The sequence below is a fragment of the Lactuca sativa genome, chromosome 8 (assembly GCF_002870075.4).
Source record: "Lactuca sativa cultivar Salinas chromosome 8, Lsat_Salinas_v11, whole genome shotgun sequence".
NCBI classification, from domain to species: Eukaryota; Viridiplantae; Streptophyta; class Magnoliopsida; order Asterales; family Asteraceae; genus Lactuca; species Lactuca sativa.
Genome location: NC_056630.2, coordinates 8,151,303 through 8,165,285, shown reverse-complemented (window position 1 = coordinate 8,165,285; position 13,983 = coordinate 8,151,303). Strand labels below are relative to the sequence as shown.

Here is a 13,983-nt window from a genome sequence, read left to right as displayed (position 1 = left end):
TATATAAATTCTATATAAATATAATATAAAATTATAGATTATACATAATATTAAAAAACCGTTATACCACTGCGATAACCGTGATCTCAAATAGCGGCATATGACCGCTATTGAAATTTTGACCGCGATAAGTGCATAGAATAGGTCACTATTTCTTTTTTGTTCTCTTATTTTTTGTTCTCACGGTGAACAAAAATTCAACGTCAATATAGAAGTAAATGAACAAATGTTGTCATATTGAATGTTAAAATTGACGGATTATTGAAATACTTCAATAGCAAATATGAATTACTGAAACACAATACTATACAATGAGTCTAAATGTCAAATAGTCATGAGCCATTTTTTTTGACTTGGAGTTCAAACAAAGCTGTTGTCACTACCCGCTATGGTATTGTGTGACTGAGTGATTAAATACTGCACTTTCGCCCATTCTCACTCCCTTGATTGTCGTTGCAGCTGCTCTCTATAGTAGTTTTTGCCCCATCTCAACCCGTCCAAAACTTTGAATATTTATATTTGAAAATTAGGTATTTATGTTTGAAACTTTTTATTTAATATTTTGTTAAAATTTTATATTTGATGTATGAAACTTCCAATATTGATATTCAAAGTTGAAACATCAGATTTTTTATTTAAAAAATTAGAGCTTTAGATTTTATTTTTATTATTAAAATTTGGTTTTCTTGGTTTTCAATCGAACAAAATCGATTTTAATTTAGTTTTACCTAGATAGTAGACACCATGAATTTGATTTGTTTTGGTTTTTGGCTTGGACCTAAAAAAAATCAAACCAAAAAGATCATCTAAGAAACCGATGAAACAAAAAACCAAACAAAATCCACCTCTATCGAAAATCAAAGGATTGATATGCCAACTAATTTTGATAGCTTAGACTCACAATGCAATAGAGGTGTGTATGGTTTGGTTATTGGTTAAAACCGAACCATAACCATTATGATTGGTTAATGCATTTTGGTAGCCATTGGGTATGGTTAATATTGGTTATGGTTAGTGGTTTTTATCGGTTAACAGTTTTGGTTAATGGTTAATATTGGTTAACCATAATGTTCAAAATAATATAAACGACGAAAGTATTTTGGCATGAAAAATGAAAATAGAATATCAAAAAGTCCTCGACGCCGATGTTTTTAACCTAACTTATAGTTATAGAATAAAATGTGTACATTTAATACTTAAAGTGAGATAACACATAGTCACATTTAAAATCAAAAATATTCAATAAAAATAAAAAACATTAAACAAATTGACATTAATAATTTCATATATTGATAATTGATATTAATATTAAAATAAAGTCAAGCATTCATACACGTTCCATACGATTAAATTAAAACTATTAAATAAAAGAGTCAAACATTCACATTATGTGTTATTAGATAAAAAAAAAGCCAATCACCCGTTTACATTCAATGTAATTAAGTCAAAAACACTAAAAAAATCAAAAAAATTAAAAAAAAAATACATTATTAATATATCACATAGTCAAAAAGAACCACAAACTTAACTTACCTAGAAGTCTTGATTATAAAATCAAAAAATCATTCGAATAGGACTATAAAGTCCAAACAATATTTGATTAGGATTAACGGTGTGAGAAGCCTTCGATTAGGATTATGAGTATGGAGATTAAAGTAACTGTGAATAATGTTTACAAATTGTAGAATCAGTCGATTATGAATTACAACATTAATTAATAATCTAACTTAATGTATTATTGGAAGATTATGTGTATCTGAGTGATCAGTCTATAATGGTTTGATTGCGCGTTCGTCTCCTGATAAGTAAGGATTAATGGATTATATTTTCAAAATTTTAATGGATCTTAAATAAGTTTGACTATATTATTTTATATATAATCTATACTTTATATATATATATATATATATATATATATATATATATATATATATATATATATATATATATTAAAATATAAAGTTAGCGGTTCGGTTAATAATGGTTCGGTTAGCCTATAAAACCATAACTGAACCTTTAGTTATCAGTTAACAAAAATTAGAAACCGAACCAACGGTTTTTAAAATGGTTCGGTTATTATGGTTCAGTTATATCGGTTAATTTGGTTTTGGTTCGGTTTTTTGGTTATTATGCTCACCCCTACAATGCAACACAAAAATCAAACAAGAATGAAGGTTCCCACAATTATAGAGGTGGGTGCTCTCCCTAGTTCATAGAGAGCTTTTCATTAATCTCAACATAAAAAATAACAAGGAAACATCAGGAAGGAGCTTGGGACAAAAGTCAAAATACTCGTATTACCCTCCCATGGAAGAATCTTCCATTCCACTACTATAATCGTGTGGAGAGAATTACCGAACCAGAAAAGTAATAACATAAACTTTTGATAACGGATAGAAAGACCAAAAGGACAAGAGCTTATCAAATTGGATTGGAGTTGGGTGTGTTTCTCCTTTGGCTATAAACGAACCTGTCTTTGGGCCTATCAAATCTCTATACTAATCTATATATACAAATAAATTTTTTATTTGAGTAGGAAATGATGAATTTGGTTTGATTTCTTAAGCCGTGGTAGGAGTAGAATCTATTTAATGCACTATGTGTATCAGTTTTTTTTTCATCCTCACTACAAGACACAAGATCATTACCGCCGACACCAGCTTTTAGCGGCGAGAGTCGCCGCTAAAAGCTAATGTCGCCGGTAATGCCTTGAGAGCTAGAGTCGCCACTAAAAGCTGGTGTCGCCGGTAATGCCTTGAGGCCGAATCCGCACTAACACCTTCCGGTAAATCTCAATCATTCGATCGATGATCTAATCCCACGACGGGGGTTCATTGTCGCACAAAGTCAATACCGGTGACAATTTGTCGCCGCTAAAGGTGGAATAAAAAAAGACGCGGTAACCTTACCTCCAGAATTGTCGCCGCTAAAGACTTAAGTGTCTGTGCAGATAAAAAAAACCGACGTAGAAGCTTCACTTTCTGCTTCTTTCGTTAGTTCATCTTTCGTTTTTTTTTTCTTTCCCCATTTTCTCTGCACCAAGATCGATTCCGACTTAGGGGAACTCCCCATTGTGAGATTACCGATCGAAGGGGTTAACGACTTCAATTACTTTGGCGAAACTCGTGCATCTCCGGTAAAAGGTAGCTTCAACTTTTGATTTCTCTCTCTCTTTCTCTTATAACATCGATTTCCAGTTCAATATTGTGATTAATTGCAAAATACTTGTCAATTTCAGTTTTTTTTGGTCTCTTTGTCTTGGTCACCGCCGTGTATAGTCTGACTACCGAGGACCACCACTAACAACTACACCATCTCTTAAATTCCAGCCACCACAGGTTCTTTTTTACTTTGAATTTCAGGATTTTATTGCAAAATATGTGTGTCTATATATATATTATGTGGAATTTGGCATATGTGTGTATAAATAGTGTATTTTTTTCATCATCAAGTGTTTTTTTGGTGTATTTTGTGTATGTATGTGAAAATATGTGTATTTTCTATATCTATGTATGTATAATATGTATATGAAAACATGTGTATTTTGTGTAAGTAGAATGCTATTATGTATATATGTGAAAGTATGTATATGATGTATATGTATGTGAAATTATGTGTATTTGATTATAGTAAAAATGTCTTTATGATGCACATAAAAAATGTGCTCTAACTTCGAGTTAGTGATTGTATTTAATTTGTATATGCATGTTTATATATCTAATTGGGTTTTTGCATGTTTATGAATTTATTTTATATGTGTATGTGTAGGTTCTGGTATGCAATCTATAATGCATGTGTTATAATGTATTCATATATGTATTTGTGTGTGTGTGTATATATATATATATATATATATATATTAGCCGATTACCCGCGCTAAGCGGCGAGTGTTAATAGTTTTTTAGAAATTAGTTTGTAGAGTCGATTAGTTCGGTGAACAATGAATAGTTTCAATTCAGTGATTAATTTGTTTTAAGAAACATGTCATATTAAAAATAAGACACAATGTATTCCCATGAAAACAGATATTGGAAATTAAAAGTTTGGTAAAGGCAATTGGAAATTACCATGTGGAGTGAGGAGGAGCAATTTCTAATTAAAAATAAGACACAATGTATTGACAAGTATAACCAAACATTAGTTTCAGTTCAACGATTTATTTTATTTTCAGCGCACAATAGATTATTTACAATTTGTTGAAAATAGATTATTTACAATTTCGGAACCATAGGGACCAAAACACCAAAAAACAACAAACTATAGGGACAAAATTTAAAAGAGAAAGTAGGCATGAGCAAAAGGACCGAACCGGACCTGACTCGGGAACCGGCTTCGGCCAAAATCAAGAATTGAACCGGCCCAGCGGTTCTACCGGTTCCGGTTCCAGGTCCGGTTTTTGCTGCTTTTTCGATTTCGGAACCGGTCTTCGAGAAATAGCAATGTATTTTGGGGTTATGGTTTCGGTTTATGCCCGGTTATTGAATGTGATTATAAGCTCAAATGTCTTTGTTTACAGATATTTACATTTTTTTCTCGACATTTCCTTTTCTGTCTTTTCTTTATCACAAGGAGATGGATGAATATAAAACAAAAACGAAGGTTTATGGTTATGAGTACATCTGCTATGCCACTATGGCACTATGCTAAATGGATGATGGAAAGGGTTTGTAGAGTGTTGAAGAAATGCGATTAAAGGAACAACATAAAACAATATTGGTGGCCTCGTATTTGCCTTAATTATCAAATCTATTATTTAGTTATTTATTTTTGAATAATTTGTTGAATTGAATTTTGAAATTAAATATCTCTAATTCTCTGTTTTTCCTTTGTTATGCCTTCATGCCCTCACCAAATCACCCACAGTATTCATGTCCTTACTCCATTCTTAATAATCCGGTAACTATTTCTTATCATTTTTCAAATGTGTTAGATCTGTTTCCCTACTCCAGATTTGAAGAGACTTTTTAAGTTTGTATTTATATTTTCCTTATGTACCTTTGAATGCTTTTCTGTATTTTGTTGTGGTAATATATTGGTGATCCAGGCTTTTTTTAATTGGATTTTTTTGTTTTTTAGTGTTTAATTAGCATCATATTCAAGTATATGATGCAACTAGCAATTATATTGATGTTTTGTTGTGGTGGCAAATTGGCTACCCCGAGGGAAAAAAAATGTCAAATTACATACCTAAGATGACAAGACCAACCGCCTAAACTTCACCAGATGAGTTTTCCGGTGTATAGATGGTGTATTCCAGCAAGAAACCAGAGACGAGACATCAGAAGGCAAAAAAGACTAACCAACACCATGTGCAAAAACCCAAAATTGTCAAAATATGAAGCAAGTTAGGAAAACACTAGCAGACACCAGGGACGGAGAAATATGTTGCTACCTTCCTTTATCTTGAGTGAATGGATGAATAAATATATAATCTCAAGAAACTATTAGAAATTAGTGGTAAATGTCATCAAAAAGTATCATATCAAGTTGAGCCTTAAAGTTAAAATTTGTTTCATGATCTGTCAAAAACATGTGCTTGAATACCAATAATATATATATATATATATATATATATATATATATATATATATAAATATATATATATATATATATATATATATATATATATATATATATATCCAGTTTTTTGATAGATAGTCGAAAAACCCTCTCATAAATCAAGTCCCCTGGCAATAGAACACTGTGTTCCAGCGACAAAGACATGGGGTTTTTTGTAAAGACTATCCGGTCCGGTTCCCGGTTTTGGGCCGATTCCAACGACCGTTTCTTACCGGGTCCCGGTTCCAAATATTCACGAAATTATAGTATCGGTCCCGGCTCGACCGGTTCCCCGGTCCGTTTGCTCATCCCTAACGCCCCGCTCCTGAGTTTCAATTAACGAAAGAACAGAACAGAATTGAGAGGATTTGGAAGGAAAACAGAGAATTTTGGTTGCTCCCTAGTTTTTTTTAAGAAGAGAAGAGAAGAACAGAACGGATTGCAGAGGAATTCTACCGCTCTAAACTTTCCTCCCAAATCGGGAGGAATTGGAGAGAAAGAAACGCATGGGAGATAAAAAGTTAATTTATGACGAAAATACCCTCAGCCTTGATGATAAAAGGATACGCCCCTGTCTTCTATTCTACCTTCTTCATCATCGTCTTCTATTCTACCTTCTTCATCATCTAGCCTGCCTTCTCCAACTGGTACGCACAATTCCTTTTTTGTTTTTTTTTTTGGTTTTTTTGTACAGCTTCTTATATACAGCTTCAAACTTGTTTTTTGGTTATTATTCTGATGTATCATCTAGCCTTCTGCCTTGTATTTTGTTTTTGGTTATTATTCTGTACATAATTTCTTTGTATGTGTATATCAGCAAATGGGCAGAAATATTTCTAGTAAAAAGGGTAAAATTGGAAATAAATTCAAATTGGTTGTTCTTCTCACAGTAAGTGTATATCAGATTGGTAAAATTGGAAACAAATGGGCAGAAATATTTCTACTTATTCAGGGCTAAGTATTTTTGTTAAAAAAAATACTTTATCTTTTCTTTATATGTTGAAGAAACATGAAAAATGTTACTAGATAAGAGAAGCAATAACTTGAATAGCTTCACAAATGGTGTTGAAACTTATGAAGTGATTTTTGATATTTTCTACTCCATAGTTGTGTCTAGTAGTTTCCCAATCTCCTCTGTTTCTCCTTTGAGCACTGTAGTTTGGTTTGCTACACCAGCTTTCACAAGATCCTTATCTGGATTAAAATCCTTAGAAATTGCATATTTGAATTTCTGAAATTATATAATAATAGGATTAATCGCAAGAAATAGCAATGTAAGTTCATTCATTTGTTTATTATACCTCAAGAAAAGCTTCTTTTGTTGAGCTAGATCCATTAAGTTCACCATCAAGAATATAATCACACACATATTTGGCCTAAAACAATGGATTAATCATTAATCGTTAATGTTTAATACATCTTAATTCAAAGATGGTTTCCTTAAATAAAAAAAGAAAAACATCTTGTAATTACCAATTGATTCGCCTCAATTACATTGGGTGAACCATATTAGAAAACATCTTGTAAATATAAAGCATTTACATATTTGTCTCCATGATGGATAGAATTTACAAATATTCATCTTACAAGTGCTTAGTATTTTCAACAATATACATATATCAATATTACCATGCAATCAATTTTATTCGTACACAAAATCTAGATATATGCCTAATACTTTTATGATATTGTTTACCAATATTGTTAGAATGTGATCAATGTATATATGTTTAAAAATTGCTTTGAATATTTTCAATTCGGGGTTGTATATTTTCAAATGTTTTATATTACAAATGTTTAATATTACAAATGTTTTAAATTTAACTCAAACTATTTTATCATGTATCAGAAAAACGGATTAGTTCATATATAGTCCTTATGGATACTCCGATACTCAACCCTGCCCATGCTTTAAGAGCCCGACAATTGCAAGTCGTTAACTTCATATGCTTGTTGTTTACTTTTATTACACAACGTAATATGGCCAACAAAAAGCGGGTTAGGTTACCCACTAGAAAAGTTATTTTAGAAAGACAAGCTGTACGGGAAGAGTTGCTCCACAATCTTTTAGAAGGTGGTCAATGTCGTGACCTTATTCATATGAGTGAAAACGCTTTTAGGAGATTGTGTGAAATCTTACAAACTGTAGGTGGTCTACAACGTACGCAACGCATGTCCGTTGAGGAACATGTTGCTAGATTTTTGCATATTGTAAGTAATGATTTGCGAACTCGGTTTACCTCGTGGATGTATCGTCGCTCTAGATCAACAACGAGTAGGTGCTTCCATAGAGTATTACGATCGATTAAAGCGATAAAAGGTCTTTATATTCAGCAACCTACAGGTGATGTTGTCCCGAGAGAAATTCAAGAAAGTACGAGATTTTATCCTTTTTTCAAGGATTGTATAGGGGCAATAGATGGAACACATGTTCGTGTCCATGTGCCTAATAGAGATGCCCCTAGATACCGTGGTCGTAAGGGATACCCGACAATAAATGTATTAGCTGCTTGTACATTTGATTTGAAGTTTACGTATGTGTTAACGGGTTGGGAGGGTACTGCATCAGACTCGAGAATAATAAAGAACGCATTTACTAGAAATGATAAACTGCTAATTCCATCAGGTAATTTATTAAACCAATGTAATTTCAATATCTAATATTTTTCAATAATATTGATTAAGCTCTTTATAGGTAAATACTGTTTAGTAGATGGGGGTTTGCCTCATACGAATAAACTAATGGCGCCATATAGAGGTGTTAGATATCATTTAAAAGAGTACTCCATGCGTGGTCCACAAAATTCTAAAGAGTTGTTTAATCTTCGTCATGCTTCTTTACGTAACACCATTGAGCGAGCTTTTGGTGTCCTTAAAAGAAGGTTTCCTATCATTCGAAGTACAACGGAACCATTTTACTCTTGTGAAACACAATCTGCCATATTTTTGGCATGTTGTATTCTACACAACTTTTTATTAGATGAAGACCGCGACATAAATCTTGAAGATGAGGTGATGCAAGAGATCTTAAAGGGACCACAAGAGCAAGATCGTCGTAATTCAACAGAAACAAATGAGGGTAATAGAATGGCAGAGCAACTAAGGAATTCAATTGCAAATGAAATGTGGGCAAATTATTTGACACATTCAAACAATTAAATTAATATGTAAAACAAGTTTCATTTTGATACATTTTGTTTACAATTTCACATTGTATTGATGATTGGTTTTTGAGATTAATTATGTTATTTACCCTTCATATTTTTGATTAGTATTATCCTTCATATTGTGGTCTAACAATGTACCATTCTTTAATTTTTATTCCTATGTGCAAAGTCATCATGATCAAACAGGAAGCTGGTGGTAGTGAAAAGGAACAAGTTAAATGGTCAGAAATAATGGATTATGCGTACATCCAATCGATGATTAAACAACAAGAGACAGGCAATAGGGTGAATGGTAGTTTCACACCAACTGCATATGCTCAAATGGTTGAGGAATTGAACACAAACCATCAAATGGATATTACCAAAAGTCATTTGAAGAATCGCTACAAAACCTTAAAAAAACATTTTTCGCAATGGTACGATGTGTTTAGGGGAATTTCATTGAGCGGGTTCTCTTGGAATTCGTCTACTCAACTAATAGAAGCGGAGGAAGAAGTATGGGATAATTTAATAAAAGTAATTGTTCCTTTTATGTCTATGTTATTTTTTTAAAATATTTTATGTTATCGTTTGCAATACTAATTATTTTTGTGTTGTTATACAGTCAAAACCTGAGGTTGTGTCGTTAAAGACAAAAAAGATTGCATACTTCGATGAGATGTTGATGTTATTTGCAAGGGATAGGGCATCTGGTGCACATGCTGAGACAACGAAAGAAAGAAATGCCCGATTAAATAAAAATGAAAATATTCAAGTTGAAACAATTAAAGAAGTTGATGACATGTTAGCTAACAATGAAATTCATTTGGAGAACGAATATGTTGATCTTGATGATAACATTCAGGATGTTATTCCACCTCCTTTTTCACAAGAACAGTCTTCATGTGCAAAGAAGTGTAAGAGTAAAAAGAGGAAATTTGAAGACGACGATGAAGAAGAAGATATTAACTCAAAGATAAAGAAATCGGTTGATAATGTGGCTGCTGCTATCAGGGAGGGTAATATAATTTTTGATAGAGCTTATCATCGGGAATATACAGGGGAAGAAATTTATAGAGAATTGGAGTTGGTGGGTTTGGAACCCCATGAATTACCGAGGGCTCTAAATTTTTTGGCAACAAATCAAGCAAAAGCTAGGACATTGTTCAGTTGTCCCCTTCAGATACGGATGGGTGTCCTCAAAGATATGATGGGTGCACGTGATTAAATAACCTTGGGTGATTGTTACTGGATTGATCTAATGCGTTTATGATTTTGGTTTTTTTTATTTTTTTTGAGTTGTTTGTGGTTTTCGTTTTGCATCTTGAAAACAATTGAATAACATGCGGTTTCCCTTTTTATAATTTACTTTATGTTAAAATAAAATTGTTTTGTTAATGTTTTAAGTAGAGGGGAGGAAGGGAGAGTTGGTTTTTTTGGGGTAGGGGGTACGGTAGAATGAATGTGGGGATGTAAAGACTTAATATTTACTCAAAAACATAAAAGGGTATAATTGTCTTTTTTTACTTTCTTTTCTTTCTTTTAATGAACTCGGGAGCACCTAAAATGAATACTCTCTTTTCCTTTCTTTCGAACTCGGGAGCACTGAATACTTTATTATTTCCGTTCCCTTCCTTTTCCTTTCTCTCCTTGTTCTTTCTTTCTTTTCTTTTCTTTCCTTTAGTGAACTCGGGAGCAGGGTGTAAGAGAAAGATATAAAGAAAAGAAATGAAGATCCAGGGTGATAGTTACGACTTATAGCCTAAATCCCCTGATTACATGTATGTATTTATTATTTTCTAATGAATCGTATGATATTTATATAGGATTGTTAATTCTAGCAAATAAACTTTTGTTGCTTAAGTACAAAAGATGCTCAATTATTAGTTGTAAACACCATACATGTATTCATGTAAATTTATGTATAATTTTTAACAAATGAATTTCCAATATTGCGGACAGTATGTTTTGGCTTAAAAAAAATAACAAATCCCAAGGGTTTATATCTTCCACATCAAAATACAATTTTCCATAAAGACCAATCAGCATTGTAACTTTGATTCTAGACATCACCTAGCCAAGCAACAACTTCCATTACCATCCTTATTACAGTGTACATAAATGACAATGATAAGCCCTGCTACAAAAGAAAGAAATAAAGTTTTCTTTGAGCACAACCGACAAAAGCAACATAATGTTTGCGTTTGCTGGTATGGACTTTAATAAAACAACAAGAAACAAAGCGGTCATTAAGCAGTAATAACAAATACAAGAATATATACAAAAGTTATAACATAGGCTTTTAAGGTTGTATCAATTGGACAAAATCACAAAAAGTAATCTTCAAAAAATCAGTCAAATTTACACACACACACATAGAGAGAGAGAGAGAGAGAGAGAGAGAGAGAGAGAGAGAGAGAGAGAGAGAGAGAGAGAGAGAGAGAGAGAGAGAGAGAGAGAGAGAGAGAATTGAAGAAATTGCAAACATAATCAATTGATACTACCAATGTAAACAAATCATATTGAAAAACATAGAAACATGTTTACCTCCATATAAATCCTCTTACATAACTATTTACCCATTTGCGTCCTCTGAATAGAAGAAATAACCGCATGCACAATCCTAGAAAACCAAAAAAGATATGATTATCTCTAAGACAATATAGAATATAAAATTCTTTTCCACTTTCTTGTCCCCTCTCTGCCAGTTTCCTACACACCAATAATAAATATATTGAGAGGATATTTTCCTTTTTCCTTGATTTTTAAGACCATTCGGAAATAAAACCCTTAGGGTGCGTTTAGTTGTGGAAAAATGAGCTGTTTTCCGGAAAAATTTTCCAAGAAAAATGAGAATTTTGAAAACGCGTTTAGTTCGTCTATTTTTCTAAATTTTTCACGGAAAATGAAAATTTTCCGTTTTCTAAAATTACAAAGAAGTTGGAAATTTTTGGAAAATTGATAATTATTGTTTTCCATATTTTTCTAACTCCAAAAATTTTCTACAATATAAACACACACCCACTCCACCCTATCCACCTCTACCTACCCCCACCTTAACACCCCCCATCCACACACACACATGTACATACCCACCCCCACACACACTCACCCGCACACACACACACCAACACACAAACACACACCCATGCACACACATACACATACATACCCACCCACACACACCCACCCACAAACACACACACACACATACACATACATACCCACCCACACACACCCACCCACAAACACACACATACACATACACACCCACCCACAAACACACACACATACATACCAACCAACGCACCCACACACACACAAACACACTCACACACATAACCACACACACCCACACCTACCCCCACCCTCACAAACACATACACCCACACACACACACAAACCTACACCTACCCCCCACAAACACACACATACACACACACAAACACACAGTCGCACCCCCACCAACCCAACACCATCATGACAATCACTGACCTACTATCACCATCACCACCACCACTAACCTGTCACTAGCACCACCACCACCGTTGCCGCCGCCATCACCACCACTGACATAATTGCCACCGCCACCACCATTGCCTGTCATCACCACCACCGCCGCCGACCTGCTACCGTCACCGCCCCCACCCACATCCTACCACCGCTACTGTTTTCTAAAAATGAAAACCGATAGAAAAATACACATCTAAACACGTTTTCTAATTTTCTAAAACTGAAAATGAAAAATGAATAAGTTTAACTAAACGCGTTTTCAAAATTTTTGAATGAAAAATGAAAACGGAAAATGAAAATCGAAAAGGGAAAACAAAAAACGGAAAATGAAAATTGTTTTTCCGTAACTAAACGCAACCTTAATTTCTCTCCAGAAGTATAAACTAAGAACCAAATATTGCAGCCCATTTAGAGTAAAATCATAAACAAAAGGTTCATAAACTGGATAAGGACAGGTTCAGTCTTCTTTAGTACAGACTTGCCCAAAACTTGAACTGGGTAGCCAAAGCGGTGTAACTGAGTGACAAAAACCTGCAAATATTGCTATTAAACAATATGTTAAATGAAGTAACTTGTAGGATTATTCTAGGATTTGATGAAGCTGAAAATATTTATATCAAATATCATAATAATGAGTGAGTCTGTTATTACATGATTCCATTAGGTCCAAATTCCAAAACCTTAGGCCCACATTACAAAACCTGCACAAAATGAACAACTACTAAAAACTGATTTCTAAAATATCGATTTTTTCCCGTTTTGCTTTGGATCTTACCTGGGAGTCCATCTTAAACAAATTTGCAAAGGAAAAAAAATAGTAAGGTCTTCTATGAAAAAATTAGGCATAAGATACAAAAAATACATAACAATTGCTTACTTTGTAGCATAATTATTAAAAAGATTCCTGAAACTGGTTAGCCCTGTCAACATTTTCTTCTAACTTATGCTGCTTAATTTCACTTGCTTTATGAAGTTGATTAACTTGGTTTCTCTCTAACTCTCAACAAACTCTGGAACCCAAAAAATTATGTCTTATTGTTAGATTGAGAATTGAGATGCTTGTTGTGGCTGTTCCATGATGGCAGGATTCCTCTCACCACCCATTTCTAAACTTGAGTTAGCAAGGAATAAATTTCAGCATCCATAATTCATGAGAGATTTCTCTAATGACTCACATGATTGTTTACTTCTGATCATACTTCAGAGTGACCCTTTGACCCAATAATGAACTTAAGGTCATTTTTGGGTCTATTTTCAGCAACTAGATGGCTCATCTCCAACAACATTAATAAGTGTATTATCTACAATGTATATAATGAAATTGATAAGCAACATTATTAAGTTGATCGGAAAAAATAATTCAATAGGGTAAGATTGCCATTTTATTGAGTTGGCATAACGATAAAACTCTTGTGGGAATCAGTGAAAATGAGAGCATGAATAAGGAATAAGAAAAACTAAGCAAGGTCTAGCTACGAGTGCATACTATACTGGTAAAAAAACAAATGCTATTGTCATTGTCTTTCAGAACATCAATTCAAAAATCATAAATTTTATTTTGTTATGCAATTTACAATGATAATCAGAAGCTAAATTCCCCATATACACACGCAAAACCTTTCCCAAATAAAAAATTGTTACTGAAAATAAAAATAAAAAAACTTAAAATTGCAAAGAGTTTGTAACATCCATAAAATTCAATCTAATTAAAAACTTTTTCAAGCATTCAAAAACCTTTAATTATTACAAAATGTTTTCAAAATAG

At 33.1% G+C, this 13,983-nt stretch overlaps 3 protein-coding genes and 1 pseudogene across 3 annotated transcripts; 3 read left to right on the top strand and 1 right to left on the bottom strand.

The window, feature by feature from the left end:
* Positions 1–3,876: 3,876 nt before the first annotated feature.
* On the bottom strand, positions 3,877–7,467 carry LOC128127642 (4-hydroxy-3-methylbut-2-enyl diphosphate reductase, chloroplastic-like; annotated as a pseudogene).
* Positions 7,468–7,539: 72 nt separating this feature from the next.
* On the top strand, positions 7,540–8,302 carry LOC128127641 (uncharacterized). The gene has a single exon (XM_052766297.1). The coding sequence runs from the start codon at positions 7,540–7,542 to the stop codon at positions 8,218–8,220; it is 681 nt and encodes a 226-aa protein (XP_052622257.1). The 3' UTR covers positions 8,221–8,302.
* LOC128127640 (uncharacterized) lies at positions 8,302–8,718 on the top strand. The gene has a single exon (XM_052766296.1). It carries the CDS (start codon positions 8,302–8,304, stop codon positions 8,716–8,718), a length of 417 nt encoding a protein of 138 aa, XP_052622256.1.
* Positions 8,719–8,900: 182 nt separating this feature from the next.
* LOC111876952 (uncharacterized protein At2g29880-like) lies at positions 8,901–10,238 on the top strand. Its single transcript, XM_023873510.3, has 2 exons — positions 8,901–9,242; positions 9,331–10,238. Exons 1-2 carry the CDS (start codon positions 8,901–8,903, stop codon positions 9,931–9,933), a joined length of 945 nt encoding a protein of 314 aa, XP_023729278.3. The 3' UTR covers positions 9,934–10,238.
* The last annotated feature ends 3,745 nt before the right edge of the window (positions 10,239–13,983 follow it).

Excerpts from the sequence above, each read along its gene's own strand:
- LOC128127640 (XM_052766296.1), top strand. The coding sequence starts at position 8,302 with ATGGCGCCATATAGAGGTGTTAGATATCATTTAAAAGAGTACTCCATG.
- LOC128127641 (XM_052766297.1), top strand. The coding sequence starts at position 7,540 with ATGGCCAACAAAAAGCGGGTTAGGTTACCCACTAGAAAAGTTATTTTA.
- LOC111876952 (XM_023873510.3), top strand. The coding sequence starts at position 8,901 with ATGATCAAACAGGAAGCTGGTGGTAGTGAAAAGGAACAAGTTAAATGG. Across the intron at positions 9,243-9,330 it reads TATGGGATAATTTAATAAAA|TCAAAACCTGAGGTTGTGTC; the intron begins GTAATTGTTCCT and ends GTTGTTATACAG.